The sequence below is a fragment of the Hetaerina americana genome, unplaced genomic scaffold (assembly GCF_022747635.1).
Source record: "Hetaerina americana unplaced genomic scaffold, ioHetAmer1.1.p SCAF_19, whole genome shotgun sequence".
Lineage (NCBI taxonomy): Eukaryota > Metazoa > Arthropoda > Insecta > Odonata > Calopterygidae > Hetaerina > Hetaerina americana.
In genome coordinates this window covers 3,726,492-3,748,665 of record NW_027286752.1, presented here as the reverse complement: position 1 = coordinate 3,748,665, position 22,174 = coordinate 3,726,492, and the positions used below count along the sequence as shown (strand labels likewise).

General features: G+C 37.6%; 1 protein-coding gene across 1 annotated transcript in view; it reads right to left on the bottom strand.

Annotated features, from left to right (window-relative positions):
- The window catches only part of Orc3 (origin recognition complex subunit 3), a 33,533-nt gene extending 14,872 nt beyond the window's left edge, over positions 1-18,661 (bottom strand). Inside the window, exons 1-8 of the mRNA XM_071584413.1 lie at positions 18,570-18,661; positions 18,348-18,467; positions 18,044-18,164; positions 9,929-10,092; positions 8,570-8,838; positions 6,294-6,453; positions 6,099-6,212; positions 1,112-1,309 (exon numbers count right to left, since the gene is read on the bottom strand). Of these exons, the coding sequence (XP_071440514.1) occupies positions 1,112-1,309; positions 6,099-6,212; positions 6,294-6,453; positions 8,570-8,838; positions 9,929-10,092; positions 18,044-18,164; positions 18,348-18,467; positions 18,570-18,596 (1,173 nt within the window). The 5' untranslated portion in view covers positions 18,597-18,661. The remainder of the gene's footprint in view (positions 1-1,111; positions 1,310-6,098; positions 6,213-6,293; positions 6,454-8,569; positions 8,839-9,928; positions 10,093-18,043; positions 18,165-18,347; positions 18,468-18,569) is intronic.
- Positions 18,662-22,174: the final 3,513 nt, after the last annotated feature.

The following is a 22,174-nucleotide window of genomic DNA, read 5'->3' as shown; positions in this document are numbered from 1 at the left end:
AGTTTTATAATACATACGCATGCTACAGTTACTGATTTGCTCACTCTTTTTTAAATAATTTTTGCCATTATTAACATCAGTTCACCACACAATGTTCGTTTGTAACTGGATTATTACAAACTAATACATTATGTTGGCTTGTAATAGTCCAGTTACCAAGCAGTGCAAGCAGAGCAAGCAGCAGATACAGTTCTCCGCTCCATCAAACATGGCAACAAATACCATGACACTGCACGACAATCAACCATTTTCTAACTCCACATGCCTTCAACCTCCCTCCATTTTATTCAACCTTGTTGGACCAATAGTCACATATTCAAGCTTTCAAAAAAGTCCAGCCAATTCAATTAAAATTCCAACAGCTACTTTAAGCATTGCTTCTAAATAATCCAACTGATTTTAAATGTCCACCATTTTGTTCCAAATTAGTCACCCCAGTCAAAACCATATTCCAGTAATTCCATACACTCCTGCTAATTTGTCCTTAAACTTCTGCCATTCCATTACCAATTTGTCCCGCAACATGAGCATGTTCCCATCCTTCCTTTACCTACCCCACTCCAAATCTTGGCTTCCCTTCTTCTCCCAATTTCTTTCGCAGGAGCATCATACCTTGTATTGGTGTTTGAAACTATAACCAGGATTATTGTTTTACAAGTATTGTTTGCATGTATTGCATGTATATATACGAATATTTTTGTATGTATTGTATGCGTGTATGTTGAATATATTGGGTCATAGTTATTAATCAAGTAGGCAACTAATGTATTGTGGTACTGTATGTTAGTCCTAAGATATTACATCTATTGATTTTATTACTATTTATGCATAATTGTGTAATTTATCTGTAAGTTTAATATTGTAAATCTATGACGAGAGATTAGGTGGTAGAAGAGACTCCATAGTCTCAATCTTGCCCCAAAATATAGACGACTCTATCGATCTATCCTTTACCTATTACCCCCCCACCTTTAACCTCCCCTCTCTTTACTCTGATTACTTCTTAAAGGAGACATCGATGAATTGTTAAATTGGTGAAAGTTTGACAATGGCATACCACGGGGTAAAACTCAAAGGTGTAGAAAGAACTTGAGTGTGTGCTTCAACATACCTTAATATACACGTTATCAAGGAGAAGGGGTACTCTATCCTTTGGAGGCAGGCTCTCCACATACTTCCGGAAAGATGGAAGCTGTCTTAATTCTTCAAGGCTGGATACAGATAAATCCTTGATAGCACTTTTTATTTCACTCAATGGACAGCAGAGAGACATAAATGGGTTAGCATAATAATGTTCCATCAGGCAAAACTGGAAAAGAAAAACGTCCTGATATTTTTTTAAATTCTTAACAAATTTGCTGCAGGATTTTTATCATTAGATGCATTCATAACCAAGTAATACAAGTGTTCATGATTTCAGCAAAATTCGTACATACATACACGAGAACACTAATATTGTATTATTGTAATAGTAATATTGTAACTTTTGGAGAAAGTCACATACCACTTTATGACACAAACACAAAATAAGGTACCCCTGAAGTGTAAAGATATTGAATAGTTTCTTCATTTTCAAAAGCCAAGCCAAGAAATACCTATATAAATTCTTATTACAACAAACATGATATTTCACATCAGTGCACACAAAATGATCGTTTCTCTCACATTTGATGAACTCCTTACTGGTGTTAATGTATATATAATCTGCTAGCGGTATATCATTGAATGCATTGCCCAGTACGCTACACCGAGTTGGTGAGTTCCTGATATCAGACCTGACCAACATTATAGCTACAACAAGACTCACAGGCTCAGTTAATTTATTAATTTAATATTACATTCTCATCATATAAGGAAAAGGATGGCAAAGCCATGGATTATACAAGAGAGAATGACTACAAAAAATTAGAGAAGGGAACAGAAGAACATACACATGGAATTAGAAAAAGGAAAGCACAAAGACCTTAAAAATGACCTAAGGTGAGATACTATTAAGGCAAAAGAAATGTGAAATAAAAAGAGAATTTTCAGTTTGTGGAGAGTACACAGCGAGATGAGGAATTGGGTGCCCAGTACAAGCATGAGTAGAAAAGCCTCGTCAGGAAGTAGGAAGGGAACATCTAGGCAAACTATACGATAATAGATACAACAGGTAAAGTAAAAACATGGAAAAGATTAAAATAACACATAAAATAACTAAATCATAGTAATGACACATATTGTGCCAGCAACTTTAGGTGGAGAAAGAGACATGATGTCAATGAGGATAACTCAAGAGTTTGGCTTACTTAACTGCGAGAAAGTAAAGGATTTAAAGGAAATGAAATCTGAAAAGTTTTGCAGAAAAAATAATTCTCACGCAACCACACAAGGGTTAACCCCTCAGCGTGGTTCTCAGTAAGTAGGTTTTCTCGTAGGTTCTCACTAAATTGACCCCAGTAATGCATCAGTAATTACACAATGAAACATTTAATTTGCCTATGGCAACAACAGAGATAGCACATGATAACTCATATTGATCAGCAAAATCTTGGATCTACAATTTCTAGAAGTATTGTGTTCATATTTAAAGGTATAACAGTTTCTGCACCACGCAATTGTTTCAGAAATTGTCCCTTTCAGTTTTGCAATGAGAGTAGTCCATACCATTTAATCACAAAATGAAAGTCGTGATGCATGTAACTGACCTAGTATTTGAGAGCAATAATAGTGATTTTTCTTTATGTTCAGGTTTTTATCCAAACAAAAACACAATTTTCTCACTCAGCAATATTCTCCAATGACTTGGGGCACTCAACATCAACCATCCCACATATTAACAGTTTTTCAATCGAAGGCAAGGATGCCAAAAGAAAGTGTTGAAGATCAATAAAAATAAGGAGATATTTGTCCCCAAGTTTTTGGATAATTTTTCAGGGGAGGTGACAGACAGCTAAGGTAATTTACACAATTAGGGATGGATGGGAAAGGAAGAAGAGTGGAGAGAATCCCGACATCGGCATTAGCCTACTCTTGTTGAAAGGTGCCAAGGGGTCAGCATTTTAACATCCCATCCAACAGACGTCATATTCTCTCAAAGTGCTCTCCACAAAGCACGTCAAGTAGGGATCGGGATGCCACTGAGAAATATTTCTTGTCTCCAGGAATTGAACCCAGGCTCTCTCAGTGGGAAGCCTGTACGATTAGTCCCCAAGTTAGTCAATATCTGTCACCAAACAATTTCAGGCTACTTCATCAAGCACTTGGACTCGCATTTCTATTCTTTCCACACACTTTCTGAAAATGTTGTATCTACATTTTTTGAAATAATCATTCCAGCAGTCATTCAAGGAGCCTGAATATTTCCCATTTGGCTAACGATGAAACTATTATTGACAAAATTTATTATTATACTCTTAGATGGACAAGCATGGTGATTTTATGCATTTCAGTCATGTAAAAAATTTAAATGATTGCCGCAATTACGAGGGTCATCCGGAAAGTAGTACCCGTTCGTGAAATAAAGACACAAAAGTAAATATTAACAAACATAAAAAATTTTATTTGAAAGAGGATACTTTAAACTACTTCTCAACATAATCTCCAAGCAAATTAAGGCATTTGTCATAACGTGTGACAAGTTTCTGTATTCCTGCTGCATAGTCCTTCGCCGCCAGCTCATTGAGATACGCGAGGGACCCATCTTGCACAAATTTTTGCATAATGCAGATGGTGTTTAACAATTTCATGAACAATTGTTCGAGAAACATTGGGAAAATGCTCACAGATGTCATCAATTGTGACGCGCCGATCGTTCCTCACGAATTCGTCAACTGAGCTCACCAGTTGGTCTGTAATGACAGACGGTCTCTCCGAACGCTCATCGTCGTGTGTGTTCCCCCTCCCCATGTTGAAGTTGCGACACCACCGCCGAACAGACGACTCGTCCATTACATTGTCTCCATACACCTCCTTTAATTGGCGATGAATATCACATGGGCGAACGTTTCTTGCATTGAGGAATTTAATCACTGCCCTCACTTCACAACTGGCGGCGTTCTCAATTTTTTTAAACATTGTAAACAATCACAGAAACAACACAGGCAATGCTAGCATCACGCAACTTGGCTCAGAGAAGGCAGACAAGCCACTGAAGCTATCTGACCTCGTCCAGCGGCTACTCGCGTCGTCAGCACTTCATGCGGCACGAACGGGTACTACTTTCCGGATGACCCTCGTAGAAAAGTAGTAGTAGTAGTTTTGAGGGGAGGCGACCGACAGCTAAGGTCATTTGCGCCATAGGGGAAGGACAGGAAAGGATGAAGGGTGGAGAGAAACCCGGCGTCGGCATTAGCCTACTCTTTACGAAAGGCGCCAAGGGGTCCGCGGCTTAACGTCCCATCCGACGGACGGCGTACTCACCCAAAGTGCCCTCCACAAAGCACCTCAAGTAGGGATCGAGATACCTCTGAAAAATATTCAACACCGCCGGGATTTGAACCCGCGCCCTCAGGGTGGGAAGCCAGTACGTTAGCCCCCGCACCATCTCGATCCCCCTCGTAGAAAAGCATTTGGGATTATACAGGGAAATAGTGAAATAAATGAAGCATTATATTTTACTTAGCTGACTGCAGAGTGGCAACAGCAGAAAGTAAAAATCAACAGCATAGTCTTACGCTGTGCTGGAAACACAGTTTTATCATATCAACTCCAACCCAGGGACAAATTGCCTTTCCTAAAGCCAATTTTTTAGATCCAGCACTGTTGTCGCTGTAGGCCAAAATGACAAAATTGCTGATGAAGACCCGTGTGGCTAAGTGTCGTGGTAAGTGTCGTGGTCCTTTATTACCAGCCCAATTATAGGGTCAACATGCTTCTAAGTTAAACTGGCATGGATCTGGAGCAAGCATACATCCTTGAATCAATTGAACAGTATGCATCTACAGCACAAATGGTTCCCCTCCAACTTTTTTGTCCAGAAAGTAGGTCGTTTTGTCTTCTGCCAGGCGCAGTGAATGTACAATGGCCAATACTAAATATGAACTGGTCTCAAGATGAGGAGGAACGTTGTGCTCATGGAGGTCACCCCATTCACATAAAATATTCCTGACTTTTTCCAAAACTTCAGCCTTTTTCCCTACGTTTTCAAAGAAATTTAGTAAAACCAGAATTTATTCTGACTTTTTAAAACTGAGTAGGCACCTGCCAAAAACTAAATTCAAACATACCCTAAGTAAATCATTGATGAATTTATTTAATACAATTAACTTGATACATCTTTGAAACAATACCCACCACCATTGCAAAGGAGTAAATTTTATATACTATTTGGGTCTACTTTACACTTTCAGGCTTCACTTCTTGGAATTGGTTTGTGCCCATGATAAAAATTTGGACATACTATATGGGGTTGATAATATTGTAAGTTTATGGAGCACATTTTTTGTAATGCTAAGAATTTTTTAACCCATAAAATTTTTTTATGTTCCATTTTTATATAAAAATTTGCTTTTTAAAAATGACAAATTGGTGAATTTTGTTTGCAATAAATTCTTATTCCTATTCTTAGTCTTCCAATCAAGATTATCATTCTCACCTTAAAAGAATGACAAATTACTTCCACTGTATTTCAGTCAGGAGAGCACACAGTATTTTGCTTTTCTTTCTTTGCTGTGCCAAATTAGCTATACCAAGTTACTTAATGTAACACATCATTAAACAATGCACCGCTAATTAAAATGTATTCTCTCTCTCTCAAATACTGATAGTTTCTCATCATTCTTTTTCATTATTTCTTTAATTTCCCACAAAATCCATCTTTACGAGTATACTTGAAGTTACATACAATGTTACAATACCTTCAATCATAAAAGACATAATTATACGATAAACTTACCTTCTAATTCGTAAAGAATATTACCAATCTGGGGATGGATTACTTTGACGAAATGTAAATTTCTCATTCACTTCTTTACACTTATTGCTCTTATCACTCAACTCAAGTAGAACATATATTTATTTATTAACATTCTCGACTTGTCTTATACACCCTAACTTCACATAGTGTAATGAACAGTGGTCATCTTAAACAAGTAAACATTATAATTATTACCACCTACCTGATACATCCTCATAAATCCAGTTAGCGAATTGTCTAAAAAATTAAAGGTGTTCATGAATATATTCAATATTTTTCCACTCAACAAGAAAATTGATTTTGGTGAAATGATCACCTAGAAAAGATGACAAAATATATCAGTAACACAAAAATATTTAGCAGTTAAAAACACTCATTTCTAGAAAAATACACTTACCTCCTTTACCAAGTCATGAAGTATATTATTTGTAGATGGAGACTGAATGAATTTGTAAGAGAGGTTCGACAATGCATGCTCGGATACATAACGCGTCAACAGAGATGGAGAACTTGTAATGCTGAACATAAGAACCAACGGCAATTTCTTCAGGTAATTTCTTGAAAAAATAAAATTGTTCAAATAAATCACCATGCATACTTCAAGAGACAAAACTATTTTTAGAAAGACTGTCTGTCTGGCTTCAATGGCATTTATTAAAAAATACCAATGGCATGTAGGTAGAGAGGGTGTCCTTTTAAAATGTAGAAAAATTCCTCCATTTTTCCATATTTTCTTCCATTTCCCCAGACTTAACAAACACCATATAAGGCACAGAGTGATTCAAAACTACATGAATATAAGGAAGAGAGATTAAACAATATAAGTGAGCAGCTCATTTACCATTTAGTCCCAAGTGATTGAGTAATAGAAATCCAAAAGTTGGACAAGGCAACCATCTTTCTCTTATTCCTCCAAATGCTCCGGGAAGTATTGCAATCGGGAGGAAATTATGGCCTATATCTCACAAAAAATTTTCAACACAAAAGTAGACAACTTTTCTCTGCTCTTTAAAATGGTTAAGAGACAACTATGATAAACCACGGCATCTGCCAATAACTGTTTAATCCACATTCTTCATTTTGCATGCCTAGACCGTTTCAAACTTTTTTGGACAAAATGAATGCCTTTCTCCCCAAGCACAAGACGCTTCAATCATTGGCTGGCTCTCAAAAAAGTCAATACTGAACTGTAATGCATACCAGTAAATCAGCATGTGAGACACCTGCCCATCCATAAAAGAGGACAGTATAAGCACACAAAATATGACAAAAGAGTGCCAATAATGAGGTACATTTCATATGAAAAAGGCACCCCTAATATATACCAAAATGCTTTGCTGTCATTAAATTATCAATTCCCATGCCTCCTATCTGAAAATTGGGCTTGCAGGAGCTGACTATGAGAATCTGAAACAGCATTGCCTTTAATTCCAGCATACCCCACTCCCACAACAGACCAAGGGTGGATTCAGCTATAATAGGAAGCTGTTGTGAGCATTCTGGCACTGGCTGCTAAGAAAACTGATTAGGAAAATGACAAAGGAAACAAAGAGCGGGCATAAGGACAAAATATTTGAAAAGAATTAAACTTGAGAGAAGCAACTTGAATCCAATGAAGCTTGCTTTGGAGAGTCATAAGATACAGAAAACACAGCAAGTCAGATAATAATAATTTTTAAATGCAAACATTCTAATTTCTTTTTCCCTCTAGAGGGATAACTTGCCTCAGATTATAATGTTTATCTTTGACTCTTGAGACAAAGAATACCAGTACAGTATATTTAAAATGACAACCTTTATGACAAAATTGGAAAAACTGCACATGCTATCACTGATGATAACTATAATGAATATCTTTGCATGAAGATGGCATTTAAACTGAACCCAAATTAGAAATTGGTTAAGCTGTGAAAAAACCGTTCTTTTTAGGTAGTTTTCAAAAATTTGTCATTTCTCCAAAATCCTAACTGCCGGGGAGATATTTGTAGGATAATTTTCCATCCAACCTGCCAATGAGGCATGGTCAGATGACAAATGAAATGACTGTAAAAGGTTTGATAATTCAGTGTTATGATTCTCTCTCAACCATAGTTTTATAAGGTCCTGTGAGAGGGGAGGGCTACTTAAATATGACCTAAACCTTTGCAGATCATTAAGAATAATGGTAAAGCAAAGAGGAAATATCCAGGTTCAGGCGATAATTCTCTAATTGTTTCCAGGCAGCCTATTTCCAGAGTTGTCCCAGGACTTCATGGAATTCCTTCGGGTTGACACCCTAGTATACATGAGTAAGCAAATTGAACATGCGTCGAGCGCCAAAGTTTTATATTGGATCAATTACTTCAACAGAGTGATGCTGATGAGGAAGATCTCTCAAGAACCCTCCCAGTTAAAAAATTATAACTATGAGAAACCAAAGGCAACACACAGAAAAGAATAGGCACCACTGTATCTCATTTGTGAATTGAACTTGTCATATGGCATAGAGTTGACATCTAGCTACATCTTTTAAAATCCAAACTTAAGGTTGATGAATATTGTGAGCCATACTTTCATTCATAGATTCATCTGAACCCATCCAATATCAAAAAGCTGTTTCCAAAAATCTCTACTTTTTCTAAGACCATATACATGATCTAAATTTCAGAAATCATTTATGCCATGTTCACTTACTTTGAAAGGTAAATGAGATCTTGGAGGACAGATGGAGCACAGCCTTCCACATCAGCAAAAAATATCACTAATGCCTTTTTCTCTGCAGAATGTGCAGTTCTCACACCCTTACTGTCAACCAACGTGCTATACCAATCAATGAGGGATGGAAAATTGAGATTGCTTCTCTTTAAGCTCTTCACAAGCACATCTTCTTCTCCCGAAGATTCACACTCTGAACTATCACTATCAATCCTTTCAGTCTTCCTTTTCTTTCGTGCGACTCTTGACTAGAAAAAAATACATCTGTACTTAAGAACTGAATATTATAGAATTGTATCTATGTAATGATTAGTGAGACATAAAAATAAATTAGGCTTAGAACTACTCCTTACTCAAAAGATTAGTCTTGAAGTCAGCGGGGATTCCTAGAATGTACTTACTTACTCATATAGAGTGCAAAATTTTTTAACTACTTTTGAGAAAACTGATTAGTGGTAATTTTTAATATTAATGTCTATATTTAGTTTTTAAATGTACCCCAAGCGTGACAGCAAGTCGGGCTAAGCTTAAACAGAATCAAGGAAACCAGTTCCATTCAACTATATTTTGAGAAAATTTTTCTAGGTACTCTGGAACTTTTCTGTATATTTTGTTTAAGTTCAGTACACTTATCAATGGGATTCACCATTCCAGTTCAATTAATTAATCATTTACTTTTGTCACGCACCAAGGTGATGTGGAAAATATTGTTAAATGTAAAAATATTAAGACTTTGAAGTATTCACTGAAATATATCTTTCTGAGGGACCCAGCACATGAGTAAAATTACTAGAACATGTTTGCGCATTTGTTTTAATTATTTATGAAAATGATAATTCAAAATATGTATCATTAATTCCTTACATGACTTGTATTCCCTTTTGCTCTTTGGTTGCCAGTGCTTAATCATCAAAATGTATAAAAATAAGTTTTTTTTGCATCAAAACACAAGTAGAAATGGTTTATCATCTCAATTTCATTTAAGTCTACTATCCTCTCTATCACAGGGCTTTTATTAAAATATTTTTTAACTGAAACTTTTAGAAGCATTTAAAAAATGATTTTTCACAGATTAGACAAATTAACATTTACATAACTACAACAGATACACGTTCTTTCAAAATTTCACCTATAACGCCAAATTGATGGTCCTCACCAAAGTACTCCAAGCCATTGCCTGATATTTCTAACCGTGAGGGGTTTCCTTGGGTACAAAAATGGCAATTTGTTAACTCCTCTGAGAACCGCTACACTTAGTTCACAGCAATTGGAGAGCAACAAACAATTGCTAAAATTTGTAACGATTTAAAGTGTCTGAAGTGATCACTAGTAGCATACTTTGGTCTGTAAGACAGATGTGAACTGCTGCACTATTGATTCCACAGCCACTTTGAGTGATGGGCATTCTTTTCCCTTTAAAACTGCAATATAAGGTGTCACCTCCTTCCTCATCTTTGATGTTAGAGTGGAATAAATTTGAATGCAGTCTGCCAAAGCCAAGCCTAAAGACAAATTATTAAAAAAAGCCATAATCAACAAAAATAACACAATTAGAGGATTTCATGCTAATCAAATCAAAAGAAGAAAAAATGCAACAAAAATTAACACATGTTAGAGAAAAAGTGAAATTCTACAAGAAAAATACTATACCTGAATTTGACTGGTTAAACTCATCAAAAAGTTAAGGATCAGATTAAAAATAATTTCAACAATGATAAAGTAAAATTATGGTTGATGGCTCTAAAGCCCTATAAATAAGGGGTGTGATAGTCATGAAATTGACAGAAATTGTTTGGCACAATACTCAAGGAGTTTATGATAGTGTAAATGGTAGTCAGGATGTAGCCTTGATTCTGAGTTAGAGGGCTAAAATGAGCACACGGAAATACAAGTTAAGTGTTTCCTAGATAGTTCTGGGTTTGTATAAAAGATGTAATTAGAAGAAATGTTATTGCAACATACAGTGCACCGTGTGTATTTTAGACAAAGCATGAAGGGTGTATTCTAGACAATTCTGAGAAACATTTCAAATGATTTTGTGCCCTCAATGAAAGAGTTCCAAGTATTACTTGGAACCTTAGTATTACTCACTCTCCCTATATAGAATTCATTACAATAAAATATTTGTCATGTGATTATCTTACACGAATCTCATGTTCTTGGGCACAACTATATTTTATTTTACTAAAATAAGTTACACAATTCACAGTAATGAAAGAGTAATCAGTAACTCATCCCTCCACCTGAGCATCTATACTCACAGCTTTTCCATCAATTGACAGACTGCCAAACAACCTTTGAATCAGTCAAGCAGAATTTACACCATGACTGCCGCGTATGCTGCATTATAATTCCCAAATATTATGCTATTAATTTCAAAAAGATCACACCATCTGCACTTCACTTGCATACACACAAAATATTCATTCTCCTATGCACCATTTCATTCACAACCTAACTCCCCTTTCCGAGCATATCTCTTATAATTTGAATGTTGATAGCCCAGTTAATACCATGTCTGTTTCTTGGTGGGTCGGTCTTGATCTCAGACACTCACTATGGCCTCATTAGTCCAAGGTCTTTTATTGACAGTTAAAAAAAATGGAAGGCAGGGTATGCAAATTTGCCAGCTTTGACTAACAGAGGAACTTTGGCCAAGTGCAGGATTTCCTACCTCAGTAATGCCACATTAATGTCCGTTTTGGCACCTTTTTTCCCAGCATGTAGCAATTGAAACCAAACTCTTGCAATATTCCAGACACTATCGCTAGCTTAAATAAGCTTGTGTCCCTAATGCTTTGATAAACAGGAGACTGCTGCCCACACTCCACCACTAAGTGCAGTTTACTCCCACATCAGGATGGGCACTCATTTATTACCTACTTTTAATGGCCTTCTCACCTATCAGAGGCTACCCTGTACTCTCATCCTCCAGTCTTGTAGCTTTCTTCCTCTTCTAAGCCTCAATCCCTCAAGATTAAGGCCACTTCCGCTCTCTCGTCTCCCTAGGCCATTCACATTTCCCTCTTCCCGGTGGTGTCCCCAACAAAATTCTAGGCCATCTTCCATCGTCCATTCTTTGAACTTGGCCATATGATTGGAGAGTTCAGCTCTGGATTCTTTGTGCCATTGCTTTTCTCATGCCCATTCATAATCTGACATCATCATTTTTTTCCTTTCTTATTTATATATCTCGGCTCCTCTGCTTAACCCTCTCATCTCCGAACCTTATATTTTACTTTCTAGGCAGTCACTCTAAGTCCAGCCCTTCGCCCTATTAGTCAGTATACTCCCTACAATTGTTTGCAGGACTTTATTTCCTTAGAACTGCTCCATAGAGCTACATTTGACATTTGAATTGCTCCTCGAGCCTGAAGCACTGTATTCCACATTGTATTCACGCCTTGAGGATGAATGAATAAAGGAAACTAAATACTTAGAACTGTAATGCTGCCTTAATGGTTCCTTAGCTGGGTAGCTCAATCCATCTACCCTTACTGCCAGGTGTTTACTTTCCTTCATGTTTACTCGAAGTTCTTTTCCAAAAGCCTCATAAAATTTGTTTCACTAGCATTGATTCCAATCCCATTCCTAATGCAAAACCCTTACCTTCACCTCCTAATTTTATTTTATTTGTTTATTTTATTTATTGACTTAATTAGGCAAGATTGAGACTAATAGTGCCCAATGGTAGAGAGGGACCAACGTTTTTTGCACAAGCAACCAATGATGGAGGTACCAAGTATCTCCCAAAATAAAGAAACTCCCTTGAATCATAGCCAACAGCCTCTTTGGAGGTTGCATGAGCAGATAGAAGGGAGGGCATTCTGCTGCCCTTGAAGGGGAAACCACTCCTAAAGGTAGATAACCCCAAAAAGGTTAATGGCATAAGATGCGGAAGGCAAGAGGAAATCAGTGCATTTAGGACTCATGTGGGAACCCTAGTCCCAATAGGATGTCCTTGTTAGTTCAGTTTTTCCTGAGAAGAAATAGTCCGGAGTTAAAACATACACTCGGATCTTTGGGTGGGCACCTTCCCAGGAAAATCATGCGATGTAAGACACAAGGGGAAAAAGAGTAAAAGAAAATGTTTGGAATGAGAATTGGTATATGGAAGGTAGGTTAGCAACAGAGCTTTAGCAAATAGACTGCTGAGAGGGGCAGTGGACACCTTGATTATTCAGGTTTTCATACCTACATCGGCATTGATGTGGTAGATCAGATATATGAGCAGATAAAGGCAATCTAAGAGGAAAACAGGGAAGAACAATTCGGAATGACAATGACAGGAGATTCAAAGGGTATACTGGGGAAGGGAAGAGAGAGATAAGGGGGATGAGAGGAAAAATTTACATAGTTTCCAAATCTTCTGCAAATTTTTGGATCTTTGTATGGCTTCTAAACGGTTTATCAATCATCCATGAAGACTCCTGGGGATATTTCCAGGTATCAGACATTGTACTATAGTAAATAAAAGGTTCAAAAGCAATGTCAAGATGGCTAAAACCTTCCCAGGAGTGGATGCTGACACATCCCATAACTTACACGGGACAGATTTATGAACAGCATTGACACATGTTAGAAAACAAATGCAGGCAAGAAAATGGGAGGGTAAAACACTGAAGAAAGAAATTTCTGAAAAAGATTATGTGGAATATGTCAAGAGTAAATGACAATTGAAAATAGACATTAGATATAACAGTGGGTTGAGATGTCATTCAAAATACAATGCTGATGGCTTTAGGAAATGAAGTTGGAGAAGCAAAAAAGAAAAGGAATAAGAAAGAGTGAATTACAGAGAGTATGTTAGATGAAACTGGCAAATGTAGAAAGTGGAAAAATGACTCTTTCAAAGATGAAAGAAGACAGTACAGGTAACTTAGCAATGCATTAAGGAGATTGACTAGAGAGACCTGGATGGATACACAATGTGACAAGATGAATAAAATACAAAAATTAAGAGAAATGTACAGAATGGTAAGAATTCTAATGATAAGAGAACCAAGGAAAATAAATAAACATGGAATGGTAAATTAAAATAGAAAGATGATGTCAAAGAAAGAGGAAAGAAAAGTATGGATGATGCATCTCGAGGGATTATATGATTCACAGGCTGGTGCTGGAAGATAAATGTGAATGTGATGAAGATGATAGAAGAACAAGATGCAAGGTGGATAAGGTGATTCACAATCCCAAGGAAAAGAAAGCATTGGGCTACAACAGAGTACCTGTATCTGAGGCTTTGGAAGCATTAGGATCTAATGCAATGTCTAGACTGGCCAGTCTAGTCAATTGAATCTAAGACTCGAGCATTTTATTTGAAAATTTAGGTACTCAAGACATTTTTTAGCTAACTTGCCCAAGAAGCACAATGTGAAATAATGTAAAGATTATAGGACAATCAGTTTTATCTTTCATTATACAGGGGGCCCATAAGTAACCGGTGAGACCTAGTGATGGCGGCACTTTTTTGAAAAATATATCTATATTAGAAAGAATGCAATCTAGAAAGCATATGTTTCAAGTTTGAAGATGACACGTTGTTTAGAATTTGTTTGGCAGCCATCAATAGTGAGCGTTTTCAGTGAATTTGTGAAAATGGAGAAAATTGGTTATCGTTATGTGATACAATACTTTTATTTGAAATGCCTTAGCCCAACCAATATAAAAGCTGAACTGGATTCCACTCTGGGTGAGTCTGCTCCTTTGTTTACAACAGTAAAATATTGGGTAGCAGAGTTTAAAAGAGGCTGTACAAGCTGTCAAGACGAGCATAGCAAATGATGACAACTCCAGAAATAGAGAAGAAAATCCACAAATTGATACTGGATGATAGTCGACAGAAAGTGAACAAGCTAGCAGATATAGTAGGCATTTCAAAAAGTGCGGTACATCGCATATTTACTGAAAATCTGGACATGAGAAAGCTGTGGGCAAGATGGATGCCGCATTTGCTGACACTCGAGCAAAACCAGTGTCCTGCAGATGTTTCAATTGAGTGTTTAGCAAAGTTTCACAGCAACAAATCAGAAGTTTTGCACTGCTTCATAACCATGGATGAAACATAGGTTTAGGACTTCACACCCGAGACAAAAGAATAATCAAAACAACGCATTCAAAACAGAGAACCGGATCCAAAGAAAGCGAAGACCGCTTCATCCGCAGGCAAGGTCTTAGCGTTGGTTTTTTGGGATGCGCATGGGATAATTTTCATTGACTATCTTGAAAAAGGAAAAACCATCAATGGCGAGTGTTATGTGAACTTATTGCAACATTTGAGCGAAGATATCAAGCAAAAGCGGCCGCATTTGGCAAGGAAGAAAGTGTTGTTTCACAGAGACAATGAACCAGCTCACAAATCCATTATTGCTATGGCCAAAATTCATGAATAAAAGTTTGAATTGCTACCTCATGCACCCTATTCGCCAGATTTAGCCCCCCTTGGCTTATTTTCTGTTCGTAAACTTGAAAAAATGGCTCAGTGGTCAGAGATTTTCCAATCATGAAGAAGTGATGTCGGCAGTTAATGGCTATTTTGAGGAGCAAGATAGTTCTTATTATAAAAAGGGTATCAAACTTATTGAATATCGCTGGGAAAAGTGTACAGTGCTGAAAGAATATTATTCTGAAAATTAAATACATTTTTTTCCAAAATTTTTATGTTTTCTTTGTTGGGTTGGGTACTTCTGGGATTACCCTCATATTACTATAATTTTACAAAAGCTATAACCAGAGTTGCATCAGAAAACAGAAAGGGGTATTGAAGAGAATAAGGGCTTAAATAAGTTTGGATTCAGAAAGGTTAAAATAAAATGAGATGCCACTAACTTTCCGAGGATGATAGAGAAAAAAATGTTAAATACAAATCAGGATCTGCATGCATGTTTTGTCAATTAGAAGAAGGCATTTGACAGAGTCAACTGCAATATGCTTCTGAGGATTCAAAAATATACTAGTAATGACTGGCAGGATACAAAAATAATAAAATAAATACGTATACACAGAACAAAAAGTGGTGGTAAGAATAAGAAATGATGAGACAGATGAGTTATGTGCTGGAAGGGTTACTAGACAAGGATGCTGCCTATCACCAATATATTGCTCAAGAGCTTACTAACAACGCTTCAGAAAAGCAAGAGAGTGGGGGTGGGAGAAGAAAGAATAAAGATAATGAAATATGGAGATGATCATGCAGTACTACCAGAATCAGAAGATGAACTACAGTACACGATAGATAGTATGGTAAGAGTTGGGAAAGAATTTCAAATAAACATTATCATCGGAAATTAAAAAGCGTTGTGAGAAAGTAGGAATTTAGCAATCAACGACATATCCATAGACGGAAAACTGTTGAGCAGGTGAAATCATTTTAGTATTTGTGAAGCTTAGTCCACAGGAGAATGGAAGTTGTACAGAGGAAATAAGAAAGAGGGTATCTATGGGTAAGAAAGCGTTCGAAAAGGTAAAGGAACTTTTGGCATCGACTAGAATTCCAAGCGATCTGAGAAAGATATTTACTTAATGTTTCAGCAGGAATTTGGTATCTTACAACAGTAAAATATGGTTAGTTTAAAGAAAGGTGAAAAAATACTTGGAGAGTTTTGAAATGTGGTTTTGAAGAAGGATGGTTGAGGTAAAGTGGACTATTACACTGTGGAATGAGGAAGAGCAATAAGAATAGGAGTAGTAGTTTTAGGGAAGGCGACTGACAGCTAAATGGATAGATAGGAAAGGAAGAGTGGAGAGAAATCTGGCATCGGCTCTGCCTACTCTTTACGAAAGGCACCAAGGGGTCCACAGTTTAATGTCCCATCTGATGGATGGCTGTAAGGAGAGGGAAGATAACTCTGACGACAAATCAAAAAGAGAAAGATATCTTGGTTGAGGCATATACACATATTCTACTGAAGTCACTTGCTCAAAAGAGACATAGTGGGAAAATTTGAATGACAGAGAGGAAAGGAAAGAAGAAGTAAAGGAATGTTTGTTGAGATAAGAAATGGAAGAAGATACAGGCAAAAGAAACATGATGCTCAAGACCAAGTGCAATGGAGGACATCCAGTTTTCATCTGTTGGCAGATAGTCACACTTATTAATTAAAAATTGGCAATTTTTAATTAATCATGGTATTCCAGCATATCACACCTGAAACGTCTCTTTTTATATTGTCACACTTCAGCGACAGATCTATCACACTGATTTTCTACTGTGGTGAGCAATGCTTGTAACCCTTTGGCTGGCTACTTAGGCTTGATCATTCACAATCCTGGTTTTATGAATTCCCTGACAAATTTTATTCCTATTTGCAGCCCCTTCTATGCCATTTTTACCATATCATCTCAATGCAAGTTGAAAGGCATGGGTGACAATGGACATCCTGTCTTACTCCTCTTCCTCACACTGCTCAACCCCACTCTCTCCATACACCTAAGCAGTTTGGCACATGTAAAGGTTCTTGATATGTTTCTTAGCCCTCCAATCTACTCCTAGCGTGTTGTACATTCATTAGTTCTACCCAATTTATTCTACAATGCCTTCCAATTATCTACAATACTTACAAATGTACATTGACTGTACTCGCATTTTCCCCGATGTTAGTTATTTCATTACTGCTATGGCATTGTGTGTGCGTCTCCCCTTTCTAAACCCAAACTGATCATCATCCCCAAAGTAAATTCCCTTCGATCATCTCCATCCTTTTATTTATGATCCTAATTTCCACCTTAGCTCAACGTAAAATCAAATGTATAGCTGTATGATCCTCTCATACCAAGCCTTTCCCTTTTCTCCAATAGGAACTAACATTAATGTGGAACATTCTGCCAAAATATGCGCTTATTTGCAAACAAAATAAGCCTATCAATACAATTTGTTAACAAACGAACTTAATACATCATACCATACATCCAGTCAAAAGGAGAACTATGCACAAATGAGGAGGTTAGCTGTCACAGGAAATGAGGGGAAAGTTGCATAACATCAATTTATGGTTTCATTAGCAATGATAACGATACGGAGATTATAGTCATGCAAGCAAAGATCTACAAAGAGGGGGTATCCACAACCTCCAATTACCCTGCACAGAATTGTGATGGTGATACCATAAACTCTTGTGACCCCCAAAACCGAAATTGAGCCCATGATGATTATATGTGCCCTCCGACCCATGATACTTCATAACTGTAATCAGGCAAAAGACTAATTAATATTGCAAATGGAATGGCCACCAACGCAAGAAAAACAATTATTTTAAATTATATACGGTGTGGTTCTATTGGGGTAAAATAGAGTTGCTTGATTTTTCCCTACTTTGCTGATAACATCGCTGTTTTCAGGAATAGAGGAGATTGGATTGAACAAATTTACCGCTCGTTGCTCAATAAATGTGGAAAATTTTCCAAGAAAAATAGTAAAAATATGTCAAATAGTTAAAAGTGAAATATCATACGTACCAGTGTGTATCATGGCTGCAGGGACTTTCTCCGCCATATCTTTCGAAAAGCATTCTCCAGACTTCCTAACAAACTCTATAACTTCTTCAAAAAAGGGTCCATGAATCGAGTCACAGAAATCCTAAAAATTACAAGTTGTTTAAAACGTGATTAACATATATAAGTAAAAAACCATAAACACAGTAATAAACCTGGAGGTCGGGTTAATTACTGTGTTTATGGTTTTTATAAGTATAATACATATTTGGGTATTTATCTTATTTTCAATTTGAATAGTAGTTCAGGAGTAATACTCCACACTCACATCCTGCCTCTTCAACGATAGTGCTTTAAATATTTCATAATGCTGGTACCACAGGTTACCACTGACATCCCAGTTCGGGAGACTTTTCTTTTTGCACCTCTTATTAAAGGCAAAACATCCCTTAGGGATAAGATTTTACATATTCATTATTACGAAAAAGATCTATTTCAAATCAATCAATTTAAGCATTATAACTATACTATTTCATTTTACAATACGTACTCTTGACAAAGATATAGTTGCATCCATTTTGATAGAGATATATTCAGCAGGATTAAAGTAAAACACTCGAGAACTTTTCAAACTAAAGTACAGCTCTTCCACCTCAACAGGTAACCCATGACTTCCCGCGACTTCAGTTAAATGCGCGTCTCGAGCTTCTTTTTTAGGATTGTGGTAAAACATTTTATATCTATGGCGCTTAGGTAGGTATTTTTACAAAAAAGGCGGCGTTCAAAATTCTAAAGTTCAGTTGTACACAACATCTTTTTCAGTGCTTAAAAAACGTCTCATATTAAGTAAAAACTGTTTCAAGAAATATGTTTACTTAGGCCAAAAATCTTTGATTTTCAAGGGGGTGAGTAAGGGGGAGATGGGAGTTAGTGGGGTGCTGTGGTTGGGGAACCAGGAATGGCCATGGAAAGAAAGAAAGGGAGTTCTGAAGTAGACCGGGTTGAATCATAATAAATATACGATTCAAAACATCAAATTATACGTATATAATGTGGAAAATGTCTTGTCAATCTGATAGATATCGGTTTAGCACATATTATGGAAGAGCGTAATCAAACTCCATAGCTTCCCAGGAGCGAATGCGGAGTCAGATAATATTTTAGCACTAATGAAGTGTAGAAACAGAAATCAGAGTGGAGGAAATGGAATAAAGAAGCATTAATAAGAACTATAATAAGGCAGTAGAATAAATCGAGGATAGAGAGACGGTACAGAAGAAGAAAAATGTGAATATATACGGAAAGGGATATCAAAATCAGCTAAATAAATTCTATTGTTTCAGGCTTCACTTCGTGGAAGTAATTGATATCCATTGTTGAAATAGAAAGAAAGACTCGTACTTTTCCACAGATTTTATTATACGGCACGACGCGTTTCACCGACTTGCGGCATCATCAGGTACAAATTTGCAAAACAGACAGAGCAAGCATATAGTATAGTATACCCTCAGGACAGAGTGGGGGCGGGGAGGGTTGGAAGGATTTGAGGGGGGTGGGGGCTCGCAGGTGCGTTGATGGATTGTTTTGACCATTTCCAGGCTACTTTCTCGGAGAGGAGTGGGGAGGGGTATGGGAATAATTGCTCATTACAAAGTGTCGTGTTGGGGTTCACCAAGTGCCTTCTAATCTCTAATTGCTCGAGAGCGTCCATTTTTAATCCTTTTGGGAGTGTGTGTAATATCTCTGGGACAAAGTCACTGCTGTGGTTGAATTCTAGTAAATGCTTGGCGAAGAGAGAGTTGTTATTCTGATTTTTGTGACACCTAGCGTGTTCCTTGACTCGTAACTTGATATTCCTGCCGGTCTGACCGACGTAAACGCTGTTGCAATCCTCGCATTTCAGTTTATAAATGCCTGATTTGAGAAGGCTATCCTGGGTGTCTTTTCCATTGGCTAGAAGTTTGGAGAGGGTTATGGGTGGGTAGAAGGCTGCTTTGAGTGAGGTGGGTAGGCAGTTGGAAATCCTATATGAAAGATCTCCCAGAAACGGGATCGAGCACCACTTAAAATCTTTAGATACTGCGGGCTGAGATACGAAAATGCTTTTTATGGCAATTGCTTTTTGTTTTTTCCGTAGTAATGTGTCAACTAGTTTGGGGTTGAAACCATTGTTGGTAGCTATATTAGTGATATTCACGAGTTCAATTTTGAAGTTTTTGGGGGAAAGGGGGATGTGTAGGAGGCGGTGGATCATGGAGTGGAGGGCTGCGTGTTTGTGAGAAAAGTGGTGTGCGGAATCATTAGAAATTATATGGTCTGTATATGTGGGTTTCCTATAAATTGCAAATTCGTGTCTATTATCCCTAATTGTGATTGTCAAGTCGAGGAAGTTGATGGTGCCGTTGACGTCTTTTTCCATGGAGAAGGAGATATTCCGATGAAGAGTGTTTAGGAAATTAAGGAAGGAGTCTAACTGTCGGTTGGTTCCGGTCCATAGGCATAGTATATCGTCCACGTAACGAAACCAATAGGCCACGTTTTTGTTATGCTGATTGTCAGCATTAAAAAGATGTTCTTCTACAGAATTGAGGAAGACTTCGGCTAGGAAGGGGGACAGTGGGGAACCCATAGCTAACCCATCCGTTTGGCTGTAAAGGGTGTGGTTGAAACTAAAATAATTCTGGTTAACTGTCATTTGTATGAGGGGGACCAATTCGTCTGAGATATTTTGGGCAATGGTGGAATCCTTGAGTAGTCCTTCCACCCTAAGCAAAGTTTCCGATATTGGTACGCAAGTAAATAAATTGCTAATGTCGAAGGAGACTAGCCTCGCTTTTTCCGGGACATCAATATCTTTCAATTTTCGGGCTAGCTCTCGTATTTTCAGCATCTCATTTTCGTATCTCAGCCCGCAGTATCTAAAGATTTTAAGTGGTGCTCGATCCCGTTTCTGGGAGATCTTTCATATAGGATTTCCAACTGCCTACCCACCTCACTCAAAGCAGCCTTCTACCCACCCATAACCCTCTCCAAACTTCTAGCCAATGGAAAAGACACCCAGGATAGCCTTCTCAAATCAGGCATTTATAAACTGAAATGCGAGGATTGCAACAGCGTTTACGTCGGTCAGACCGGCAGGAATATCAAGTTACGAGTCAAGGAACACGCTAGGTGTCACAAAAATCAGAATAACAACTCTCTCTTCGCCAAGCATTTACTAGAATTCAACCACAGCAGTGACTTTGTCCCAGAGATATTACACACACTCCCAAAAGGATTAAAAATGGACGCTCTCGAGCAATTAGAGATTAGAAGGCACTTGGTGAACCCCAACACGACACTTTGTAATGAGCAATTATTCCCATACCCCTCCCCACTCCTCTCCGAGAAATTAGCCTGGAAATGGTCAAAACAATCCATCAACGCACCTGCGAGCCCCCACCCCCCTCAAATCCTTCCAACCCTCCCCGCCCCCACTCTGTCCTGAGGGTATACTATACTATATGCTTGCTCTGTCTGTTTTGCAAATTTGTACCTGATGATGCCGCAAGTCGGTGAAACGCGTCGTGCCGTATAATAAAATCTGTGGAAAAGTACGAGTCTTTCTTTCTATTTCAACAATGGACAGCTAAATAAACTGTACATTAACAGTTAATATGAATAAGACAAGGAAACTATGGATTACTGACACGATAATAAATGATGATCAAAGATAATGGAAGAAGGTGAACACAGAGTAATAGAAGAAAGTTCAAGAAGATAAATGTAAAAAGAGGAGGGAAACTAAGAGGGCGAAAGAAGCGTGATGAAAGATAATGATAACAAAAGTTTATAAAAGAAGGGTGAAGTTGATGCGCTGTACAGGAAGGTGGAAGCACTCCCAGGATGCAAGAAGGGAAAACCATGGACGCGATTGTATAAACAGAAAGTAAATTACTAATTAAATTAAATATGGTTCGAGAGAAATGGAAAAGGTGCATTGGGGATCCATATGGAAAAAATATCAGAGCAGCCCCTCCCCACGGAAAACGATCTTGACGTGGTGGAAGGGCTTGGGAGTTGTGCATACCACAACAGCTGTAAGATACTTGCTCCAAGTAGTGTTACTCATACCAGAAAGGTCGATGGGTAGGGGCCACACAAAAGAAGATCCGC